We start from the raw sequence: 25,502 nt of genomic DNA, 5'->3' as shown, positions 1-25,502 counted from the left end.
TGCCAGCCCTACAAACCTCTGCAGGGATCAGAGCCAAGCGGGGGTTCTTTCTTCTCATGGAGCATTGCTAGCAATAGCACATCTCTGGGGATAAATTCTGCTCTCAGTGACATCCGTGTAACGTAGCTAAAAAAAATTCCCCCAGCAGGAAGAAATCTGGCCCATCATTTTCAGCGTGACTGTAACTGGAATGTACTTAACAAACCCAACGATGATATATTAACTAGAACAGAATCCAGCTCACTCACCCAAGCCTGAGCTGGCTCTCCAGTGCACACAGGAACAAAAAGCAGCAAAGACTTAGCTCAGACACTAAAGTCCACAGATTTGACTTTGGATACATGCAGGGGACAGATTGCTGACTAAGAAGGGGCTGTTTTTAACACAAACGCTTCCCAGAATAGAGTTGCGCTTGCAAGCCTCTTTCTGATAGGATTTTAATGTGAAAAAGCATAACAAACCCTCCAAAAATATGAATTTGTTTGCACCAGATATTAGTGTTAAAGACAGGAACCAAATTTAATGTACAATCAGTAGCCAATTTAGATAAATAGGAAAAATACGTAACTGAGACAAATACACGTGTACAATGTACATCCTCGCTCATACAGAGATTTATTGATCCCTTGAAAGGGCAAGACTGTATCAAGTCTGACTCCAGGGGGGAAGAAAAAAAGAGCCTGGTTAAGCCATGTCTGGTGAAAAGCAGCTGGAGTGATTACAGTACACCAAGAAAGCAGCTGGAGCTACTGTATTACAGCACAAGAAAACAGCTGGAACAATCACAGCATGGTAAAAACAGCTGGCACAATTCCAGCTGTAAAACAAACAGCTGGGAATGCAGACGTGGGTGCAGCAACATCGGGAGGTCCAGAAGGAGGCTCGGGATGGTAGCTGTATGGTCGAGTGCAGGAAGAAAGGCTACTCTTCTCGGCAGGGCACTGAAGTAAGGCGCAAGAGAGCTGTGTTCCAGTCCCAGCTCTGACACAGTTGTTTTGTGCAAGCCACTGTCTCCGTGCCTCAGCATCTCCCACCCATCCCCACTCAGTGGGATGAAATTTCCTTTGCCCACTCTGGGTGTCTGAACAGCACCCTAAACTCAAAATTTGTGCGACGCAAAATCTATCTCGAAATAGCACCACATTCCAAAAGAATGCACCATTCCGAGCCATGCCTTATCCCTCATGCAGTGAGGTTTACCCAGATGGGGAAATAGCGTGCCTGTTATTTGGAAAAATATCTCAAAATAGCGGGTGGCTTGTGTCAACACGGGGTAGCTATTTTGGAATACTGGAGTTTATCCCAAAATTGCTGTGTGGTGTAGAAATATCCTTAGACGGAAGCTCTTTGGCCAGGGCCCTAGCACCAACCTGAGTTGGGACCACACCATCATAGACATAATGACAGCCACGAACTGTGGGGAGCTCCAAAGTGGAGGGGATTGCTTTTACACTGCAACACCTGCTCCCGACAGCCAGTATTCCGGGGCCCTGGGCAAAGATGCTTCCATCATTCAAAGGCTGGTCACTAGCACATAGACCCTTCTAGGACAGCAACTAGATCAGATGCTGTGGGAGGCCTGTATCTGTGATGCTGAGGTTTTATTTTGCTGGGTTACACTGTATCATCACCTCTTGATGACTCATTCTTCCAGCCCTAATGGAGTGGATGCAGTAGGCTGAAAAGAAAAGCCGCTTTCCAGCTGTTTTGCTCATTACCAGTGCTCAAACATTTGTGTATGTCGGAAGATGGCTCATGTTCTGCCTACGTTCAAATGTGAGACTTGCCAATAGAGCGGGTCAGGAAAAGCTTTTTCCTCTATGGAAAATGTCAACAACATTGCTTTTACCTCCAAAATTTCTTATGAAAAGTTTTGTGCTCCTTGTTGAAAACCAAAGATAATTCACCCTTCAGCTAGCAAAGCCGGAGCATTTGTATTTTACACTGACAATCTTGGAAGGTTGGCTGCCATAAAACAAATATAAATATATTGGTAAAATATTCACATTTTTGTTTAAAATTGTTAAAATCACACAATTGTGTTTCAACAAAATCACTGCTCATTTAGAAGACCTCTGCCTGCTCCACTCATCCTAGCCTTGGGCTAGAAGGATTTCCGGCCCTGCAGCACATTAGGGTGTGGATTAAGAGTGGATTTTGAAAATGCCTAGGAACCAAATGTTTCAATAGCCTCTGCCATTTTGTTTTCCTTGCTAAGCTTCCTAGACATTCGATCAGATACACTTTCCACGGAGTCAGAGTTGATGCACAGGGCTCCCTCAGTATGCAAATTAAACCCACTAATACTGTCCTTAGTAATTACCGGTTCTTCCAGGTTAATTGCTAATACTTGAAACGTAACCATATCTCAGAGATTAATTATCTTGTAACTGGCAGTTGTAAACTCCTGGGCTCAGGCTACAGGCTGAGCAGCTCGTTTCCTTACGACTACAGCAGTACCCGTCCTGCTCTTGCCTATGTTAGACTAGACAATTTTCCCGGCGTAGCCTGCATCCTTCAGGGCAGGGGCTAGCAGCGTGGAGGGTGCAGGAGTCAGGGCAGAGCTTTGGGGATGGGGGGGCAGGGCAGGAGTCTGGAGGGGTGGGTGTGTGTGCGAGGGTTGGGGCTGAGGAGGGGCCCTTGGTGGTGGGTCCTATCCAGCAGGGCTTTCTCCCCCTCTCCGCCCGCTGCCCAACTATCAGGGGCCTTCAGTCTCCTCCCCCGGCCCAGCTGCCAGAGGCCTTTTCTCTCTCCCTGCCCCTCGACCAGCATGGGCTTTCTGTCTCCCCACCATTCCTCCTCCTCCCCCCCCCCCCCCCCCGCGCCCCGGTGCTGTGGCCAAGGTCCGGGGAGGAGAGGGGTGTGGGGCAGGGGGCGCCGTACTGGTGGCAGGCAAGATGGCGGAGCCCTAGCCCTGCTGGCTGCTCTCTTGGTGGTGCATCTGCCCCCGGTAGCCACTCCGCATATAGCTCCCCCGAGTTCCCTGCCCCAGTGGCCACTCTTAGTATCGCGTCCCTTCTCTCTGTGCCCCTCCCTTCCATCCCTCCGCTCTCTTCCCCCTCCCTTTCATGGTATGGCAAACGGTCCCAGCCCAACACTTCCCGGGTCCTTGGCACAGCCAAAGCCTGACCTTGCTCTAAGGCAGGACAAGAGGAAGCAGCGTGCTCTGTTGGTGGCCCTGGTGCTTCCCCTTTAGGAGGAGTTCTTGAACAGACAGACTCACAGATGGATGGACAGACAGACATTTCGACAATATGTAGATGAGCAAGCACATTAACCCAGGCTTGCCCGGGTCCTAATGAAGGTGCTCAGAGCAGGGGGCTGGGAGTATGGGGCATGCGGGAGTCGGGGCAGAGCCTTGGGCTCAGGGCAGAGGGCTGAGGGTGTGGGGGATGCAGAACTCAGGGTTGGGGGACAGCAGGGACTCAGGGCAGGGGGCTAGCAGCGTGGGGGTGTAGTAGTCAGGGTTGTGTGGGGAGGGGCTCTGGAGTCAGGGCAGGGGTTGGGAGGTATGGAGGGGCTCAGGGGAGGGGATGGGGGCTCAGTGCAGAAATTTGAGGGTGCAAGAGTCAGAGCAGGAGGTTAGGTGTGTGGGGGGGGGGGGGGGGGTCTCAGGACAGGGGGTGGGAACAACGGCTCCTTGGAACTGGCCAGAGAAGTGGGATCCGCGCTGCCCAGCTGGCCGGAGGGGAACAGTGGCCAGCAACATCCATAACCCTGTTCCCAGCCAGCCACTCTCTTACCAGTGTGTCCACCCCTCTCAGTAGAACAGTCCCTGCTAGCAGTCCCCTCCCTTCCCATTTTACGAGAAAGAATCGTATTCCAGGCGCAGACCACTGGGACAACCAACCGGGACGGCACAACCAAACCTGACCTTGTTTTAAGTTATGATGAGGGAAAGCTGCACAGCAAATTTGGTTGTGCTACTCTCAGTGTTCAGGAGTTCTTGAACAGACGGACGCACAGACTCACAAATACGTTGCAGAGTGGGCCTCAGGCGGTCACTTGGACGCAGAGACACACCTGAGCGGGTGGTGCATGGAAGGACACTTGTGAAGGACGGGAGACAGTCGGGCTCTCCAGCCGGCACATTTTAGGTCTCGCATTCTGTTCTTGCTCAGGTGACTTAATTGCCACTGACGGGCCAACCTGAAGAGCTCCAGGTTCAGAGGCACGCCCCAAAGCTTGTCATGCCTGGCTGAGCCTTCTCCTGCCCCTCAGGCTGGGCAGCCCAGACACTCCACTTTGTCCAGGGCTGTTCTTTGCAGGAGTCACTCCTGAGTGTCCAGCTCAGGGCAGGGGGCTGGGAGTATGGGGCATGCCGGAGTCAGGGCAGAGCCTTGGGCTCAGGGCAGAGGCCCCCATCCCCGCAGTCCTGGTGCAGCTCCCAGCAGGGTCTGTAAAGCTCTTAGGCACCACTGGGAGTGGATGAAACCTCTCCAGTCTCAAGACCTCGTGCGCCTGCTCCATTAGAGGCAAACAAGGTGAGGACGCGCATGTCAGGGCCAGGGGTGTGTCTGCCACAGGGATTTAAGCATGATCCTTACTGTTAATGAGCTTCTCCCCTTGGAGTCCTTGCTCCTGCTGCTCCCCTGCAGCCAGGGTCTAGCGAGCATCCAGTGACCATACGTAGGGGGCTGCCCTGTAGCATCCTCAACACCACCACGTGGCTTTCTCTGGCAGCCTCTGCCCTACTCAACTCTTTACACCTCGCCCTCTTAAGCCCACACTCCACACCTGCATCATGCAACCAAGGCCACCATCACTGCAGGCCCAGCAGGTGGCACATTCCCAGACGCAGCACTTCCAGCTGTCTGTGTCATTCCAGCACGTGGGGGCTGATAATTAGATATGGAGAAAGGAGCTGGTATCCTATAAGCATAATGAGTCATTAGTGACTCCCATGGGACACAGAACATCTCCTGTGTCTGGCTCCTGACATATGTTTCCAGTTTCACTTCATTAGAAGACCATTCTGTCTGTCTTGTATTTCATGTCACATTATCTAGCTCCTCAGAGCTCAACATTCACTTTGTAGGGCCAGGCCGCTCGGCATAGAGGGCGAGAGAAGGGAGCCGTACACCGAACGCCAGCAAACACTTCCTGCTCGATTAAGCTGCAGGGCAGAGACGTGGCAGGAGCCCAGGCTCTTGGGATGCTGAAAACACAACTGGACAACTCACTGGAGAATGTATGGAAGCGGCCACAGCTAACTTCTGGCCCCTAAAACGGCAAAATTCCCACTGAGGTCAATACTGCCGTAGTCAGGAGACCTGGGATTACCCAGATCATAGGAACCCATCTAGCTGCTGGGTATGGGAGCAGGGAGGGGATCGCAGGGAGGATGGTTGAGAACCGCTGACCTAGATGACCTACAGGGAAGAGGGTTTTTCCATCTCTATTGTCGAGTAAATGCTGAGAACCATCCCTCTAGCCAAGCACCAGCATGAGAATGGGGACTTTCCCGGGGCCCAGGAACAATTGTTTAGCACAGGCAGGGTGGGCCAGCGATGCAGCCTCAGGGATGTCCAGTTGATGGCCGGGCCTCTTGTCCCAAGGAAGTTTCGGTTTTCAGGCCCCAAGGCACTTTGGGTCTGTCTACACTTCAAAGTTAATTCCAACTAACAGCCGTTAGTTCGAATTAACTTTCATAGGTGCTACACAGGCAAACCGCTAGTTCGAACTTAATTCGAACTAGGTAAACCTCATTCTAGGAGGACTAACGCCTAGTTCGAATTAAGTAGTTTGAATTAAGGGCTGTGTAGCCACTTAATTCGAACTAGTGGGAGGCTAGCCCTCCCCAGCTTGCCCTGGTAAGTGGAAGGAGGTGAGGGAGGAATGGGGTACGAGCCCCGGATGGGGAGGACTGGGGTGGCTCTGCAGGCTCCTCGGGGTGGAAGCTCTCCTCCAGCCCCCCAATTGACCCCCCTGGATGGCAGCCTGAGGCAAGAGCAGCCGGGCTGATGGCCGAGTGCTGCGATGTGCCGAGTGCGGGCACTCAGGGCACTCCAAGTCAGGACTGCTTTGCTGTCCCTCATCGAGGTAGACAAGCAAGCGGGGAACCCTCAGAACTGTCTGTCCGGGGTGGGGGTCGGGTCCCTTTAAGCACAGCCCTCGGCTAGCCTGAGGCAGCAGCCCACACTCTAAGTCCTAATCTGATGCCCTGCCGGCACTGCTTCCGGTCAGCCTTAACTTCAGTTCAGGGTCCACTCAATGTGGACATGCTAGTTCCAATTAGCAAAATGCTAATTCGAACTAGTTTTTAGGTCTAGATGCACTAGTTCGAATTAGCTTAGTTCGAATTAACTAATTCAAATTAAGTTAGTTCGAACTGGTGCTGTAGTGTAGACAGACCCTTTGAGACAAGAGGCAGCCACCCCATGATTGCTGCCCTGAATGAGAACTCTCAGCTCCGAAGAACGAGGGAGAGGGGAAGAGACTGCCGAGCCTGGTGCAGAGCTGGGCTAGCCGTAAGACAGCCCAGGTGAGTGGGGCCGAGATGGCTCAGGCCCAGCGTTGTAGTAACACTGCAGACAGCCGGCGCGGGCCGGAGCAGTGAGTGTCACATCGGCTCCCAGCAAGGGAGGGAGATGAGTATGACCTGGCCCCTTCTCAGAGAACACGGCCCCCTGGGGAGTGCTGCAGAACGGCAGCACTGAGCCGTGAGCCTCAGGGTCAGGCTCTTAGGCCAGGGCCAGGGAAGTCAGGAGAGAGTTTGGGAATGACACTTTCCACAAGGAGCCAGACCACGGGCACATGTCGTCCGACGAGGAGCGAGGGCTCGTTCAGACTGCGAAGCTGCGGGCCTGTGCTCTTATTGTGGGCACAAACCCAGCTGGCGAAACACAGCCGATACCCGCGGCAGGCTGACCTCTGGCTCTTCCTTGCTGCTAGTAGCTACTGCGCGGAGGCTTAGTTAACCAGTGTTTGTGATCCGGAGGCGAAAGGGGCAAGGTATTAAGTATGTTCATTACTGTTGCTTCTCTTAGGCTTCCCTACCAAGATGAACAAAGCGAGAACACTTGGTGCTGAGGACAATCTGACTGGCAAATGGGAACCAGGACACAATGTGAAATTCTGATGGGGAACTGAAACCGCCACCTGGCAGATGGGTGCCTGTCTTGGTCCTGCCAGCCCTAAGCCCATGCACAAGGTTGTTACAAGAAGGGCAGGTGGAACCTCCAACTGGGCACAAGTCAGGGCAAGTGCGATGCAGCCCCCTGCTCTACAAAGCAGAGCCCTCCATGATGGGAGGTGGGGGGAGGGCGGGCGTGCGGGGAGCTAGACACAGCCCTGCTCCCGGCAGTGCGGCACACAGACCTCATCCCTGCTAGCCAACGAATAACTTGGTGCTCGCTCCGCAGCCCTCGCTGGAGTGCAGGATTGGGCCCCATCGTGTGCCCTTCATGCCCAGCACTTTTTACCTAGCCGCACACCTCTGCCTCCCCCTCAGAGCAGAACCAGAGACCTGACGCAAACCGGACTGGCCAGGGCCACTGTCCGCCCAGCACGGAGCGACCCCACCTAGCCTCCGACTGCAGAGTGGGAGGGACGGCTGAGGGAAGAGCGGCAGAGCTGGGAGACGAGGAGGAGCAGTCTGCTTGAGCCAGTGGTCACGGGCCTGTGCGAGTCCTGCTGAGCAGTATGAGCTGTCTAGCACATCTCTGGTACATTAATAACAGGCATTAGCCATACCACACGCATGCTAGTGTGCATGAAGCACAGACAGCACTAAGCACAAACACTGCAGCAGTCATACAGCTGAATTTGGAGAATAGCTCGACTGTAACCCTGCTCTCTAGGCTACCTGTCCCGTGACACCCTGCCGGGCCTTCGCCCAAGTGAGCTTTGGCTAAGGTAGGGAGGAAAATAGGCTTAGGACACATGATTATACAGCCCTAGCGAGAGGAAGGGAGTGACCCTCCCAGGCCAGCCCGGGAATGTACCCATAGAAAAGGAGAGGCATATGGTTGTTATACCCCGGGACAGACCCAGCAGGTGCCTGCAAGCCTCTTGGTACCCAGAATGCAGAGAGAGGGGATGGGCCACGGTGCCAGAAAAACAAGGTAGGAAGCCGACTGGGTAAATCGAGTTCCTGCTGACACAGCCAGCACCTCTTAGCTGCAAGCAGGTGCTGAGGGATGCACCAGGGACCGGTACCTCACAGCACCTCTCTCCTGCACTCTATTGCTATTGGCTTAGAGCAATAAACCTGTCGGACGCTGGTTATTTGGCCTCCCGAATACGTTTCCAAGGGGCAGACGTGTGGTCACGCCACTGGCTGTACAATTTATCAGGCCCCCCAAAAGGGTTAGAGCTCAGGCTAGGGCGGGGGGGGGGGGGGGGGGGGGGTGGAACGCCACAGCTGCGGGCTGAATCCCCGAAGTGCAGAGATTTATTCCCATGGCTGCATCGCCTGGGTGAACCCCGTTCCCCCGCCACAGGGGGATTCTGCTCAGAGACAAGCACGCACTCCGTGCCGGGAAAGAGATGGAACATGGGAACTCACGGCTGGTGAGGCAAGGAGACGAGGCCGTCACCTCCCCTCACTGCCAGGATGGTGTAGCCAGACATGAACCCCATCTTGTTCCCCCCCCCGCCCCAGAGAGCAAGAGAAAGGCAGTCAGCCTTTGATGCCCTGGGAATGCAGGTGTGCTGCCTGTCCCTGACTCTACCATAAACAGAAACCAGACAGTAAATGGGCTAGCTGACGACCCAGGGCCTCCCGCCGCCCTGATGGTTAGTACCAGTAATTGACACGCCTGCACTGTCCCAGGAGAGGAATCTTCGTCCATCACATACCAGAGGTGCCTATTGTCTGCATTTTCCCAGGTGTGAATTATGCTTTGCACCCTTCGTGGGAAACTTGGCATTCAAAGCCATTTTTCCTAATTGGCCACTTGAGACCAGGAAGAAGCCTACGTGACCCAAGGGGTATAAAGAGGGGTTTAGTAGCTCACCCCATCTGAGCTCCAATCACCTACACCTGCTGGCAGGTATTGATTGTCTCTCTAGGTCTGTGGGACGCCCAGCCTCGCCCTACTTCGTCCCGAGGGATTGAGAGAAAGACACTGGCCACGCCAAGTCTGGAACGCAGGGGTGAGAATATATACCTGCCAGGTGTCTATTTTGCATGCATTTAATAAGAACTCAGAGAAACAAAAGGGTTTCATGGTACCTGTAAGTGACTTATTAGTGTAATTTCTGTCCTGTCCTTTGTAGTGGCTGTGTTATCTGTAACACAGTAGTAGCATTTAACAGCTAAGTTTACCCTGTAACAATAAAATAGTAACTGTTTAAGCTTTAACCTGACTCCTTCAGTTGCCGTAACAGAACCAAGCACAATTTAAAAGAACTTCAGCCGGTCATAAGGGACAGGTATAGGAAGAGCTTGAGAGTTTTGGATCGTGTCACTCCCAGGTGACCGATCCGTTGGGGCATCTCTCAGTCTTCCCTAGACTGCCCGCTGCGAAGGGATCCTGTATCTTAGCAGCTGAAATCTGAGATGTAATAAGCTCTTCCTATAAACTCTGGGGCATCTGTCAGCCTGTTGGCTGCCCTCTGCGACGGGACCCCGGTCCTAGCAGTAAAGTCACAGACATTAAACTCTTCTCAGGGCGCCCGTCAGTCTCACCTAGACTGCCCACTGCGACGGGGCCTTGTGTCTCAGCAGTTGAAGACTCGGGTGTAACACACACATGCACTGCCCTGACCATCGGCTGACAGATGGGCATGGAGAGCCGAAGTCCAGGCAATGTGCTGGGGGTACAAAACAGGGCCACCCTGCACACCCCTCAACCTCGCAACAGCTGCTCCAGCCTGTGAGCCCACAGAGCACACATCACAGAGCCCAGTGCCCATCCACTGGATTGTCCCCGTCACCTCACTCCCTGCTGGCGGAGACCCTCTGCCACACACGGGAGCTATGCAAAGACTTCTCTGCAGCCTCTCTGGGTGCCCCCCCGCCCTGCCCCAGGCATCCCGAGACCTGGTGCTGCACTGGCAGCTGGCACTTACCATCCTCGTCCGTCTGGAATATCATCTCCTTCCCTTCCTTGCGCCCCTCAGGGTTGGAGAGGATGAGCTTCACGTGCACGTTCTTGTAGGGCAGCAGGTTCTTGATGGTGTAGCGATGGGTGCTGTGCTCCATCTTCACGCACTCCCGGAAGGTCTGGTTGTGGCTGGTGCCCACGAAGTAGCGGTAGCAGAGCGAGACCACGTAGGTATGGCAGCGCGTTAGGTTGTAGCCCAGTGGCTCCCACTGCAGCGTCAGCTGCCTGGACTGGATTTCAGAGAAGGCCAGGCCCTTGGGGGCCCTCATGGGCTCTGCCAGAGAGAGAGAGCGAGAGATGACACAAGAAAAACCACCCATCAGGGCTAAATCTGGGGTAGGGCACAAGGAAAATGACTGACCACAGTGCAGCCCACTTCCTCAGGAGAGACCCAAGTCTAGCAAAGCAGGGGGCTCTGCAGGAGCAGCAGCACTGGGATACCGTTAAAGCTCCTCCGGGCAGCCTAAAGGAGCTAAAGTCGGTGTAAATACAACATACACCCATTTAAGGTCTCTGCACCCTACCAGAGTGGTGTAAAAGGCTATCAGGGCCTGGATGAGCCACTGAAAGTAGTCATGGGATAAGAGGGAAGGTCCTTTCATGGAATGACAACTCGTTAAAAGACAGGAAACAAAGAGTAGGAACAAATGGTCAGTTTCAGAGTGGAGAGAGGTAACTAGTGTGGTTCCCCAAGGGTTTGTCCTGGGACCAATCCCGTTCAACTTATTTATAAATGATTTAGAGAAAGGGGTAAACAGTGAGGTGGCAAAATGTGCAGATGATACCAAAGACCAAAGCAAACTGAAGAGCTTCAAAAAGCACCAAACTAAGTGACTGAGCAACAAAGTGGCAAATGAAATGTAATGTTGATAAATGTATACGGCTGTGTCTACACTGGGCCACTTATTCTGGAAAATCAGCCGCTTTTCCAGAATAAGCTGCGAGCTGTCTACACTGGCCCCTTGAATTTCCGGAAAAGCACTGACGATCTACTGTAAGAAATCAGCTGCTTTTCTGGAAAAACTATGCTGCTCCCGCTCGGGCAAAAGTCTTTTTTCCGGAAAACTGTTCCGGAAAAGGCCAGCGTAGACAGCACAGTAGTCTTTTCTGCAAAAAAGCCCCGATCGCGAAAATGGCGATCGGGGCTTTTTTCCGGAAAACCGCGTCTACATTGGCCACGGATGCTTTTCCGGAAAAAGGGCTTTTCCGGAAAAGCATCCTGCCAATGTAGACGCTCTTTTTCCAGAAATACTTATAACGGAAAACTGTTCCGTTTTAAGCATTTCTGGAAAATCATGCCAGTGTAGACACAGCCGTAGAGTAATGCTCATTGGAAAAAATAATCCCAACTATACATACAATATGATGGGGAGTAATTTAGAAGAAAGAAAGAAAGAAAGAAAGAAAGAAAGAAAGAAAGAAAGAAAGAAAGAAAGAAAGAAAGAAAGAAAGAAAGAAAGAAAGAAAGAAAGAAAGAAAGAAAGAAAGAAAGAAAGAAAGAAAGAAAGAAAGAAAGAAAGAAAGAAAGAAAACGTGTGTGCCCGAGGGCAGGGCTCTTCACCTTTGAGTTTCCTCATCAGAAATTTGGGGATGCTCCTCCTCCTCCCTTGTGTTTAGTCTTTCCCATCTCCCGATTCCTTGATCCTCCAATGGAGGGTGCCCAAGAAAGGCAGCTAAGCAGCCTTTGTCTGCTCTGGCACTTCCGTACCAGAAGAAGTGTCAAAACCCCAGCAGGACCAGGATGCTCTTTGAAGGCCACCAGAGTTCACTCAAGAGAGCCAGTTCCCACTAGAGGATCCCAGTGCACTGCCCCAGGCTGGAGAGAGCCAGCTGCCCAGCCCAAGCAGATGCCAAAGCTTTCTGAAGGTGCACCCATTGCCTGCCCCTCAGCCATATTATGGCAGGCATTCGAGGGTGCTCCCTATCTCCTTTCCCCCACAATCCCACTGCAGAGGGCGTGACCCCTGGGAGGAGGGGTGCTCCCTCCTTTCTTCTGGGGTCATGGTCTCATGAAGGCTCTTGGGGGCTTTTTGCGGAAAAGCATCTGTGCCAATCCAGACGCGCTTTTCCGCAAAAAAGCCCTGATGGCCATTTTCGCGATTGGGGCTTTTTTGCGCAAAACAAATCTGAGCTGTCTACACTGGCCCTTTTGCGCAAAAGTTTTGCACAAAAGGACTTTTGCCTGAACGGGAGCAGAATAGTATTTCCGCAAGAAGCACTGATTTCTTACAGTAGGAAGTCAGTGCTTTTGTGGAAATTCAAGCGGCCAGTGTAGACAGCTGGCAAGTTTTTCCGGAAAAGCGGCTGATTTTCCGGAAAAACTGGCCAGTCTAGACACAGCCGATGAGTCCTGAGCTCATTCTGCAGCCCACACTGCACCGTCCCGTCAGGCACACGGAGCCCAGGCTCAGCACAAACCTCCCAGCCTCGCCCGGAAGAACAGGCTCGGCCTGGCACACCAGCTCCCGCTCGGGGCGCTGCACAAGGATATTCCAAGCCACCCTTGTGGTTCTAAATGTACAGCCCATGTATGGGCATTGCTGTGCCAGCTGTGTGCAAGGCATGAAACCAAATATGTCTCTATGGCCAGAGACAAGTCCCTTCAAAATCCCACCTGTCCTGCAAGGGAAATCGGAGTCTGCAGGAGGAATTCAGCTGGAGAAATGATTTCCTGGAAAAGGCAGGGAGACTTTTAAAGGGGACGGGCTGCGTATAGACTAGGGAAGGCATAAGAACCAAGACATCACTGCTTGTCCCCGCTCCTTCCCCCCTCCTGGGGCAAGCTGCAGGCTCTGTCTGCAGGAGCCATGGAAGAGCCCGATGGGCAGAGGTAACAGGATGATCCAGGACCCTTAGGGGAGTGAGAACTCAGGTGTGTGTCTCGCCCGCCAGGTGACGCTCCCAGGGCATGTGTGAGGCGAGATTTGCTGGAGCAGCGTAGTCCCAGGGCTGGGCAGTGGCCGGCTAGACAGGCCCAAGTGCCTCTCAGCCCCCTGGCTGTGCAGCTGGTAGTTCCCACAGCTGCTCCAGAGGGGGTCTTTGCACTGGTAAGGGAAGCCCGAGCAGCCCACCTCTGGGCAGGGTGGGTGGGACTGTGGGTCCTCTCCAGCACTGCAGCTCCCAATGCCCGGGAACTGCAGGGTTGCTGGTGGATCACCACAGGCACCTGGATTTACCTCCCACCCAGCTGTCTGACTGCCAGAGCCAGGACTCAGCCAGCGTGGGGCCAGGAGTCTGTCGGTACCGCAGCTGCCTGGTCAGCCAAGCGGCAGTCTGACCCAGAGTGATCTTACTGAACCCGTCTCGGTTGAAAACTGCTCTCTGGAGCTCAATCGTCAAGAGCCCGGCTCCGACACTGCCAGCTCTCTGCAGTGGTGAATGAACCCGAGCGGCGTGGGAGGGGCCCACAGAGGCTGCGTTGTCTGGATGAGCTGAGCTTTGCCACCTCCCCGGGGCGTGGGCCCAGGGTCTCCTGACGTGCAGGGCCTCTGAACGGCGCCAGTGAATCCCTGCTCTGCCTGGCTTTCTTGGGGGGAGGCCTCACTAAGGCCACCCCAGGATCATTCCCACAACAGCAAAGGCTCCATGGGGTAGCAGCTTCTTCCCCCATTGAGAGGGGAGCGGGGGGGGGGGGGCGTGGTAACTGGGGCGAGCAAGGACCAACCCATGCCTGTAGTGCCAGAGACAGCCACACAGGTGGAGCCCGATAGGGAGCAGGTGAGTCACCGCCCCAGAGGGCCATTAATAGGAATGATAAATAGCATTGCATGGAAGTGTGTTATCCCCATCGTCACTCGCCGAGGCAGTGACTCATTCACCGCTCACCGCGGGAGCCCGCAAACACTGTCAGTTGCTGTGAGCGATCTCCACACGACAAATCGACTCCGCGCAGTCACCGGAGAAACGTCAGTCTGGCAGGCTCCTCGCGAGGACACCTCGTCCCGCCCCCAGTGCTGAGGCAGGATTAAGTGCGGCTAGACCATGTCTGACAGGAGCTTGTCCAACCCCTTCTTAATCACCAAGACAAGGATTCCGCAACCTCCCTAGGGAACCTGTCCCACAGCATCACCATCCTCAGAGTCGGAAAGATTTTCCAGCCTAAATCTCCCTTGCTGTAACCTCGGCTGATTCCTTACGGTCCCCTTTGCAACACACTTCTACATATTTGAACAGTTTCAGGTCCCCCCTCAGCCCCTTTTCTTTTGACTTCACATGCCCAATTCTTTCAGCTTTTCCTCAGAGGTCAGGGTTTCTGCTGCTCTCCTCTGGATTCTCTAACTCAGTGGCGCTGAACCATTCCAGGCTCCTGCACCTCTTTCCGGAGTGGGAATTGACTTGCATCGTCCCAAGTTTCACCTCGCTTAAAAAGACTTGCTTCCAAAACCAGATATAAAAACAAAAAAGTGTCACAGCACCCTGGCTAAAAAATGGCTGACTTCTCATTTTGATCATATAATTATAAAATAAATCAATTGGAATATAAATATTGTCCTTACATATCCGTGTATAGTAATAAATAGAGCAATATAAACCAGTCAGTGTATGACATCTTAGTTGGTACTGACTTCACTAGAGCTTTTTATGTAGCCTGGTGTAAAATTAGGCAAATCTCTACGGGTACAACTACACAGCAGCATTATTTCGGAACTGACGTTATTCCGAAATACCATAGTGCGCGTCTATACTACAAGCCTTTATTTCAAAATAATGTGAAGCTGGAGGACTTTTTGCTGCAGCTCATGTTTGCAGTGCTCTTCCTTCGACTTCCTGCTGTGCAGACAGCAGCAAAAGCGGAATTAAGCTATTTCAACTTAAGTTACGCAATTGAAGCTGCGGAGCTTAATTCGACTTTAGCCCTGCTGTGTAGATGTGCCCTCCGGAAAGGGGTACAGGAGCTTGGAATGGTTCAGCGCCACTGAGTTAGAGAATCCAGAGGAGAGCAGCAGAAACCCTGACCTCTGAGGAAAAGTTGAAAGAATTGGGCATGTGAAGTCAAAAGAAAAGGGGCTGAGGGGGGACCTGAAACTGTTCAAATACGTAGAAGGGTGTTACAAAGGGGACCGTAAGGAATGATCCCTGTGTAGCACCAGGGGTAAATGTACCCCAGGTTGAGAACTGCTGTTCTAAATTTATCCACATCCTTCTTCAAGTGTGGTGTCGAGTGACAGTGCTCCAGCTGAGGCCTCGCCAGCGCCAAGCCGAGAAAAAAATGGCTCCCGTGTCTTTCACGTGACCCTCCAGTTGATAGACCCCAGAGTGACATTTGTCTTTTTGGCAGCTGTAGCGCATTGTTGGCTCATACTCAATTTGTGATCGCCTGTAAGCCCCAGCTCCTTTGCAGCTGTGCTATCAGCTCGCCAGCCATTCCCCGTTTTGATGCTGTGCAGTTGATATTTCTCCCCCTAAATATACTACTTTGCACTGTTCTTTAGTGAGCTGATCTTATTCATTTCGGACCAACCCTTCACCTCATGGCGATCATGTTGAATTCTAATCCTGTCTTCCAAAGTGCCTGCGCCCCTCCCAGCTTGATGGCATCTGCACCTTTTATAAGCATGTTCTCCACTCCACCATCCAAGTTGTTTGTGAAAAGATTGAATAGCATTGGACTCAAGACAGACACCAGTGGGGCCTCACGTGGTACGTCCTCCCTCTTCGGCAGCAAACTGCTCAGGGCCTCTCTCTAAGCATGAGTTTTCAATAAGTTGTGCACCCCTCCTTAGTAAGTAATGAGCCCTATTCAGAGGCATGTGCATGAAGGCCAGCAGCCTGTTCACCTCTGGGAATCGAACCACGGACTCTTAAGAACAGGCACTTCTATAACTTGAAGCTAGTCCTGCCATTTGGCACTGGACCTGGCTCTTATCTTCTATGGGTCAGCACAAAAGGGAGATGTGTAACACACAGAACAGTAGGTGGCAAAAGCAGGGGGCCAGGAAATATGTTTATGGTGGAGATTGCAAATTAAACTCTCAAGAGCAGATGATACAAAATTTAAGGCTGACCCCATAACCTTAACTCTGCCCCTCAGCGCATCTGCCCTACAACGCAGCATTTAATGAGGTGCTCATGTACTATTTGTTCATATTATATTTGATTGTTGATCTGCTGTATTTCCCATCTGAGATGCTTTGCCTGTTCTCCATTCTCCTGCAACTCCTGCCGCTTTTGAGGAGCCATAGCAGCCATGTGAATTAGCACTGGGAGTTTGTGGGAACGTGGTGTTGTGCAGCTGCAGGTGAAACAGAACCCGAGCGAGATGCTAGGGACTCAATTGCCAAACGGGGTGAGGTTTGTGATCGTCTTTTCTAGACAAACACCACAAAAATAATCGCCAACAATTCAACTGTTCCTTGTTGAACAGCAAGAAATCGAGGATTTCAGGATGGGCCTGATTTTCATGTACACTAAGGCCACTTTATCCGGCACTAACCATAGAGATGGGCCCTACAGCGAGTGAGCAGAGCAGCACAAATAAGGTTCAGGCCTCCCATTCCATCACTGAAGAATGAGACAGAAGGAAAAGTTCAGGGCCTCCATAACACATCTTCCATTCCCCAGCGAGGCCAGGGACAGACAGACACACCCGCACTGAGATACAGTGCCCAGATGAAGGCACTGGGTGGGGTGGGGCTGAGCCCCATAGATCAGCTCAGGTGAAAGGAACTCCCAAGACCGAGCCAAGTTCAGGAGCTGCCAACCTGCAGCAGCTGCTGCATCTTCCCTAGCCCGTGTGTTTGCATCGAGAGAATGGCACTGCCCTGCCACCGGAAGACTTTTGCTCTCGATGTCTCAATATCGAGACTTGGCAGGTTCCCAAGCCAAGCGAACTCCCAGCCCAGATTCATCCTATCAGAGCTCTGACACCAAGGTCACCCTGGCTGATTTACAGGCAGGGTCACCACAGCCCTGCACAGGCGCTGGCGAAATGAAAACCACCCCCAGAAGAGAGCTGCAGGTGAAACAAGCCGAGACCGTTCACGGGGACATTGATGTCTGAGTCATCCTGTCACCCGGCGCTGCCATGCTGCGAGGGAACAGGATGACAGACCGTTGTCCTGTCTCCCAGCAAAGTGACAGTGGGTGTGCGGGGAGTGCGGCAAGAGGCCAGGGCAGTGCGAAGCATTGCTGTTACATTGCCATTCACCTCCGTTACAGCTCTGTGCCCATGCCTCCGGGATCCGCGTCCCAGGCCTGCTGGGCTCCTTTCTCCTGCGGAGGGAGCAGAGCTTTTGTCCATTGCCACTCAGCTAGGAGGCACCAGACAGCACAGCACAAATATAGACACTAGCTCTCTCTGGCTGACTGCACAGGCAGAGCTCGGGAAAACGCTTGCTGTCACTCGTGGTGCAGGGGTTTTGAAAAAAGCTGAAGGCATCATCAGCAAACTTGACTCTTTTCTGCTTTCATTTCTCTGGCTGAATCATTCCTGCATGCAGAGCACAGAAAGACAAAGCTACGTATCTTACAGTCCCTGGAGGGTCTTTCAGATGCGTGGTCCCTCTGTGTATTCTCTGTGCATATGCAGGCACTCCATGCACCCGGATCCGAGGGTGCGTGCAAGCAGTGCACACGAGTACCCTTGCTATGTTTCTAACTGAGAGAATAAAGGGGAGCAGACTGCCTCTCCAGTTCCTTCTCTACTGCCAACCCTAAAGATCCAAAGTAGAGTGGAATAAGGATGTGAGCAACTAGTCGATTGGTCGCTTCCCCCCTCCCGCTTGCTGCCTCTATCAGAAAGAGGCAGTAAGGCAGGGGAAAGAGGAGGGGGTGCTTCAAAGTGGCAGCACCAGGTGGAGCCAGAACTCGGGCTCCATGCAGCACTCCCCAGCTGGCCTGGGCTGCATGTGGCATTTCAAAGCAGTAGCCCCAGCTGACCCTGGGCTCTATTTGGCACTGCCGCTTTGAAACGCCGCGGGGAGCACGGGGCCCCGTGCTCCCGCAGCGCTTTCGCCTTTGAAGTGGAGCTTATAGCTACACTTTCAAAGGCAGAAGCGCCCTTATCGACTGATGCAAATTGCATCGACTATTTGATTAGCCAAATAATCGCAATTTTACATCCCTAGAGTGGAAGGAGGGTGGGTTGCAGAATACAGGCAGGGGCCAAACACTTTGAAGAACCTCCACTAACTAAACAAGTAACTGTTCTTTTGGACGGCTGATCCCGGTGTGTACCGCGGGGGAGGGCCGCGGGAGGAACAAGCGGGCAGCAGAGGCACTTTCCTAAAGGACACATCAGAGGCGGTGTCTGCACTAAAGCAGAACGTCCCATAAGTGTGTGGATGGAAATTCATGTAGCTGCCCCACCAGTGCCAGTCGCCCGTCTGGAAGCAATGCCGACGAAGCTGCTTGTTCTCCTGTGGATGAGCCCCTTGCCACGAGGGAGAGGAGGATGCGACAACTCGTGGAGCAGGGTCCAGTCTGAGCGCCACTCGGGCTACGTCTGGACTGCGTGCCTCTTGGCAAAGAGCATCAGAGCAGCGATCTGCTTTTTCGACAGAGAGCGTCCACACTGACTGGACGCTCTCTCGCATGTAGCTGTGATTGCTATGGACGAAGTGGCCACCAGGGCACCTGGGCTTTTTCCTCTGCCCCATCCACATGCACCTTTTTGCAAGAGAGCTCTTTCGGGAGAGGGCTTCTAGAACGAGCTTTACCACTGTCGGAAAAACCCCTCTGCTCTTTCGATTTTTTTCGAAAGAACGCGATTGCAGTGTGGACGTAAGTGAAGTTTTTTCGGAAAAACTCTGCAGTGTAGACATTCCCCCAGAGACCAGCTTGGCCTGGCTATGGCAAGAAACAGCCTGGGCGATCTTCGGATTCTGTCTCTTACACGCAGGAGGGGAGCGCAGGCGGCACGTCGAAGAGTGAATCTCCTCTCCTCCTCAGATGAGGGTCTCTTCGGAAGTAACCCAGGCAGGTGGACTGGCTGGGCTATGTGCAATGCCAATACAGGCAGTCCCCGGGTTACATACAAGATAGGGACTGTAGGTTTGTTCTTACGTTGAATTTGTATGTAAGTCAGAACTGGTACATATTGTAGGGGAAACTCTAGCCAAACATTTTTCCAGAGCTCAGTTTTATTCTCCCACACCTCACTTCCCTCAGTCCTTTATTCTCAAGATGAAGTGTCTGCTGAGAAAAGCCACTCCGTGTCTCCCTGGTCTGCTGGGGGGAAGCAGCTAGTGCCGGGTTGCCTCACCCCATTTGTAAGTAGGGATCTGATGTAAGTCGGATCCATGTAACCCGGGGACTGCCTGTACTGCCTTGGGGGTGAATTTCAGATGAAGTCGCTATAGAACGGGGGTGGGAAACCTTTTTTGGGTTAGGGTCACTGACCCACAGAAGAATCAGTCGAGGGCCACACACAAGAGAGAAGCAAAGAAAAAAACCAACTCTCGCTGACGCCACGCCAGGCCGCCTCACTCCCCACATTCCTCTCGCACACGGGTGCACGGGGACACAGGACTGTAGATTTTGTGGGGCTCTCTAGGCTCTGGGGCCAAAAATGGGAGAGGGCTGCTGGGAGGTGGGCTTGGGGTCTGGGCGCGTGGGAGGGTGCAGGAGTGGCGCAGGGATTGGAGGTGAGGGGTCTGGGTGAGAGTGCAGGTGCGTTGTCTGGGTGAGGGTGGTCTGAGCTGGAGGTAGAGTACAGGAGCAAAGGGAGGGGTCTGGGCAGGACGGGTGCAGGAGCAGGCTGGGGATGGGAGGGCTAGGTGGGAGGCAGGAGTGGGCTGGAAGTGGGGGGATCTGGGCAGGAGGGTGCAAGAGGTGGGTGGGAGGTGCAGGGCCTGGTGATGGGGGCAGCACTTACCAGGCACAGCTACCTGGGGACACACATGGCTCTGTGTCCCCTGCCACTCCCCAGGCACCGCCCCGTGTCCCCTGCCACTCCCCAGGCACCGCCCCCCTGCTGCTCCTATTGTCCACGATTATGGCCAATCATAGAGGCAAGGGAAAAGCCTCCAGGCAGTGCCAGGAGGAGGAGGGGCAGCATGCGGATCCGCTTCCTTCCCCCACCAGGTAGAGCCTATGGATTGGATCCATCCCTGGGCTTGCCTGACTCTGGAGTGCAAGGCTCTTCCCCCCCCACCCCCACCTCCCACCCCCCTCCGCAGCGGGGAGCTGGCACTGGTGCTCCAGCCCTGCAAGGAGGACTGTGGGGGGGCCACAGGGCTGGAGCGCCAGCACTGGCTCCCCAATGCTGGGTGGGAGCCCTGAGCCTCTGGGGTTGGATCTGGGTAAGTCAGGGGCCACGTCCAGCCCTGGGCTGTAGGTTTCCCCACTCCCCTGGTTATAGAACACAGAGTGCGGCAGATCCGCCATTGGGGCCCCGAGCTACCCCCCCTTTGCCATGGCCACAAAGAATGCAAGTCCCACTGCTCAGCGAGCGACCCGGCACGCAGCGGGCGGCTGGACAGGAGGCGCTCGGGGTGCAGAAAGCTCCAGGGTCAGGTCGCAGTGAGGTGTAAGCTTCTTACTGGTGGGAACGGCTTGATTAGGCCTTCAAGAGCCGTTCGGTGCCTTGGAGAGAACGGAGGCAAAGCCCAGGCGTTCGGAGCGGAAAAGGACAGCCCGGAATGCGGGAGACTCACGTCTCTGCTGTGTCCGTCTGGCTGAGGAGCATTTCCTGATGGATCCTATCTGCTCGTTTTAAGGATGCTTTGTGCAGCTTCTCAGCAGAAACATCCTGAGGCGGGGCCCATCCCAAAAAGCCATGAGACGCAAGGCTCCAGGATTAAGATGCCAGGCCAGGCCCTGCCCTGCTTCTGGGTTAAGGGGTCAGGAAAGGGCAGGGAGCTGGTTGGAGGGTGAGATGACAGTAGAAATGATTCAGGGCCAATAAGGGATGATCAGGACAACTCCTGGCCTGTCCTGTTAAATCTCCTGTCAGACCCAAGGCAGAGGTAGCAAGGGAGGAAAGACGTCGCTCCATGTCCTGACCGGGGGAGAGGGAGAACATCGCCCTGAGAGCACAGGCCTTGAGCACCTCTGGGACAGCAGATGTTGCATTTCCCGTTTGTCTGGGAGGTGAACAGAGAGAATCATCCAATCCCAGGGCTGGGAGAGCCTCCACTGGTGGCTCAGCTCCTCCTGAGAAAGAAAAAAGGGTCCAGGCCCAGCAGTGGTACCGGCAGTTTTAAAGGAGGATGGTGCAGCTGGCAGACGGACAAGGGGGCTGCTTCTGCCATCGGTAACAACCCCTGTCCTTTGGAGACGGGGCGGAGGGACATGTCCCACATGGTGAACAGGCTCACAGGCAGCTGTCCTCTGGTCACCTCTATGCATCAGCCCAGAGCAAGAAACTGAGCTGGTACAATATGCACCAGCCGCACATGGGGGAAGAGAGAGGGGCTGAGGGGTCCAGGGAGGCATGAAGAGGACTCTGTGATTCGTATCTCACATTGGGAACAAGCTTCTGCTCCACTGGGCACGAGCCCCCGCGACCAGCCTGCCACCCTTAGCCCTGCCCGTCAGGAGAGGCGCCGAACACAGCGGTGCAAAGCCAGCTCTGAGCTCCAGTCTCCTTTTCACTGCAGCGTATTCAAATGATCAGTGGAAAACAGACAGCCTGGCGCCCCAGGCCACGGCCGGCGGATTCTGCAAGTGGTGTAGCAAGAGATCAGCTCCCAAGGATGTCTGCAGGCATTACCATTGCCAAATACAGCCATACAGTTAGTGCCAGCCCGCAGCTGCCTGTGCTATTACAGCCGTATTACACACTGGCGGTCCCAGGCAGGGTGTGTCAGCCATGGCCGGTGGCACGCAGCCACGGTGGGAATCTCCCGTTGCTCCAGGGCTGCCTTAGGTAAAGGAGGGGTAAGCGCTCCAGCCTCATGCTGGTCCATGCTGCCCTTTCCTAGAAGTGACTCTGGGGTAGAGGGGTCTCGGAGAAGCCCATTTCCTACCTGCGGCTTGGGCTAATGGTTCCAGGTGCTGCCAAGAGGTGGCTAGCGAATGACAGAGGAATAGGAACCTGTCCTGGGAATGCAGCTACCTCTGGGGTGGAACGCGGCAGCTGCTTCAGCATCCACAGAGAAGCCAGTTTGGAGCAGGGAGTGGAGATCAATGCCATGTCAAATAGGAAGGGCAGAGGGAACAGAGGCTGGAGCAATACCACTGTGATACGGGAGACAGTTTGAGAGCAGCCCTTCCAAACCACGGGGCCACGGGATCTACAGCCACCGCAAGGTCCCGGGCTTCTAGTGCAACACTACAGCCCCGTTAGCTGCAGAACCTGCTTTGATCATGCTTGGTCACTACTTTCAGTGTGGAGTGTTGCGACCCTACAAACCGAGCACGCCCAGCTCCGTGCCTGCCCGCACAGACCCACGGCGGCAGCTCCTGAGCGAGAGCGAAGCACCGCTAACGATTCACCTGCCCACTGCCTGCAGCCCGACCCAGCTCTCTCCTGCCACGCCTGTGGGATCTGATGGGGCCCAGGCCCGGAGAAAGGGCGGCTGCCCCACTGGCACACAATAACCCCTCTTCACACAGCCAGCGAGGGAAAGCAGCGGCTCAGTGGGGAGCTTGCCGGCTGTCACGGGCCCGTTGCTGACGGTGACGGCCCCGCAGCGCCTATCGACAGCCAGTGAGCCATCACGGCCTGCACCGGGCGCCGCCCCGCGGTGACACGCGTGTCCTGTTGCATTAGCTCCGGCCAGACAGCGGTGACTGAGGCGTGAAGGAACTGAGGGGAGGCTGTGGATCCGGCAGCGGGGGGATCTAAATGGGTTCTGCGCAAGGACGAGGCGTATGCGGCTCATGCTGGCACCGGGCTCCCCTGTGTGCCTGCCACGTCAGCGCCTGCAGCTGAGGGGAGGAGGCAGAAAGGGAGCTGGGTCACTGGTGCAGTCTGAGGTAAGGAAGGACCTACGTGAAATGCCCTGGGGGAGGGGAGCACAAGCTATCCTTACCACGCCAGGCCACGGCACACTGGTCCCCTCCATGGAGCGAGGCAGAAGTGATTCATGGTAGCACTCGGCAGGTTCATCACCCCACCAACATTTTAATTGCTAAATGGGGTGCCCACGTGTCCCTCCCTGCATCCTTCCCCACAGGCTACTGCAGCAAGGGCAGCTCCACACGTGACACTGGGTGTCAGACATCCCCGTCCTGGCCACACAAGAGATGTGACACACCGGCAGGGATCTGAGCCTCCCCTCAGTTTCTTGCTCTGGGGTGATGTATAGAGGACAGCTGCCCTTGAGCCTGTTCATCATGTGGGACACGTCCCTGTGGTGGATCCTCTGCAGTCAGCCTGGGTGTTTCTTTCCTAGATCTGCTCTAGTTCAGTCAGGGATGAATGCAGGGCCCCACCCAGCTCTGAGGCAGAACGCGGTGTGATGCTGAGGCGCTCGCCTCAGGCCCACCGACGGGGGAGGCTGCCTGTCCTCACCTCACAAGAGCTTTCTGTGGCTCAGGACGCCGCTGATCCGACTCTGCTGTGGCCAAAGCCTGACACTTAGCTGCAGGTCACAAACATTCCTGAGCCGCGTGAGGAGCTTTCGGGTCGCACGGGGAGTTTGCTAGCCCATCAGACTGGGGGCGTGGGTGAGTTCTCTGCTCCCACCTGCGCTGTTCCCCACGACTACACACTCTTACCTACCTGCACAGCCACGATCCACCTGGGCGCCAACAGGGAACTTTCCCAGTGGACAGGTTATTCCGTAAGGGTACATCTAAACTACATGGCTCCATCGACGGAGCCATGTAGATTTGTTTGTTTGGCAAAGGGAAATGAAGCCGCGATTTAAATAATCGCGGCTTCATTTAAATTTAAATGGCTGCCCCGCTCTGCCGATCAGCTGTTTGTCGGCAGATCGGGACAGTCCGGACGCTCCCCTGCCGACATGAAAGCCCTTTATCGACCTCCCGGTAAACCTCATCCTACGAGGCATAACAGGGAGGTCGATAAAGGGCTTTCAGGTCGGCACGGGAGCATCCAGACTAGCGCGCTGAGCTGACAAACAGCTGATCAGCTGTTTGTCGGCTCAGCGCGGCAGCCATTTAAATTTAAATGAAGCTGCGATTATTTAAATCGCGGCTTCATTTCCCTTTGCCGATCAGCCTAATCTACATGGCTCCATCGATGGAGCCATGTAGTTTAGACACACCCTAAGAGTGCATCTACACAGCACCCTCAACTCGCAATAAGATACACTATTTGTGCTACGCAAATTGCGTAGTTAGAAACTATTTCAAAATAGCTTATTTTGAAATGTGGCGCATCTACAGATAACACACTATTTCAAGCCATCCCTTATCCCTTGTGCAATAACAAGGAGCTTGTGTAGATGTGGGGTAGCTATTTCGGGATACCTCCGGTATCCCGAAATAGCCGTGCAATGTAGATGTACCCTAACTGTCTCTGGTGCAGCTTCCTCCACTTGCCTCTGAAGCATGCACTCCAGGGCCACTGCAAGGCCAAGCTGAGCTCTGCCCTGACCCAATGGGGCAGCTCCAGAGCTGCCCTGGACATGCCCGAGTCCCCTAGGTGGCTTTGGGGCTCCCCGCTGTAACTGCGATGATTCTGTAGACTGAGGAGTGGTCCCAAGAGGAAGGAGTGATAGGGCCCACCCCAGAAAGAGAGGGCAGGCAGTCATGGTTCCCCAGGAAGCCAGACCATGAGCCCCAAGCTGAGAACCCATGGAGGGGTAAGGTGTGACCCACACCTGGGGGTCCCCCTCTGTGGGCTGGCCCACAGAAGAGGTGTATGAGCTGGCTACAGCTAGCAGATGTCGTCATTTCTCTGGCAGCAGGGGATCTTGGTTTCAGAGTGAGAGATCCCAGGTTCAGGGCCTGCTGACGGGACTTGTCCCAGCTGAGGATTTTCTGTACCACAGGGCGTGTCGCATGTCAGATGGGACATGTGAGTAAATCAGGCCTGGTGGGGTGGAGACAAGACAGATGCCCCGGAGAGCAGAAGGGAAGACTCCAGCAGAAGACTGGCAGGCACTGGGGAGGAGCCCAGGAGGGGAGCCGACAGCCTGAGACAGGTGAGGAAGATGGTTGTTTGGGACGTAGAGTGCTGCAAGGGATGGACATTTCCTTTAATGACTTAGCCGGAGGCCAGCCCACCACAGCAAGGTCAAACCAGACAGGGAGGGGGGAAGGAGGGACAGCGGCCAGGAGCAGGCAGCACCTCTACGCTCGGTAAAGCTTCCACTCAGGGCGCGATTGGGCGAAGGGCAGTGTCTCTTGTACGGATTCTGTGTGCGCTCACCCAGCGGAGGGAACCTCGGGGAGCTGTTTTCACTGGGGCCTGAAGCCAGTAGCGACTGCGCCTCCTTCCCAACCCCCCCCATCCGCGGGGAGACGTGACTAGGGCACCTACAACACTGCTTTGGAAATAACACTTAGGATCAGACAGGAAAAATAAGCTCACTCCCGGAAGGTTAAGGGCTCCCATTACTTCCCCAGCGCCCGGGTCCCAAGCGCTCCTGTGTG

The 25,502-nt window shown here is 54.4% G+C and overlaps 1 protein-coding gene across 3 annotated transcripts in view; it reads right to left on the bottom strand.

Moving 5' to 3' along the window:
- The window catches only part of PTPRU (protein tyrosine phosphatase receptor type U), a 271,696-nt gene that overhangs the window by 115,428 nt on the left and 130,766 nt on the right, over window positions 1-25,502 (bottom strand). For all 3 annotated transcript variants that reach the window (XM_006112017.4, XM_006112018.4, XM_006112020.4), the window contains exon 8: window positions 10,018-10,326. In XM_006112017.4, the coding sequence (XP_006112079.2) occupies window positions 10,018-10,326 (309 nt within the window). The remainder of the gene's footprint in view (window positions 1-10,017; window positions 10,327-25,502) is intronic.

Source organism: Pelodiscus sinensis, chromosome 25, assembly GCF_049634645.1.
Source record: "Pelodiscus sinensis isolate JC-2024 chromosome 25, ASM4963464v1, whole genome shotgun sequence".
NCBI classification, from domain to species: domain Eukaryota; kingdom Metazoa; phylum Chordata; order Testudines; family Trionychidae; genus Pelodiscus; species Pelodiscus sinensis.
The sequence above is the reverse complement of the archived record's forward strand: the minus strand, read 5'-3'. Positions and strand labels throughout refer to the sequence as shown.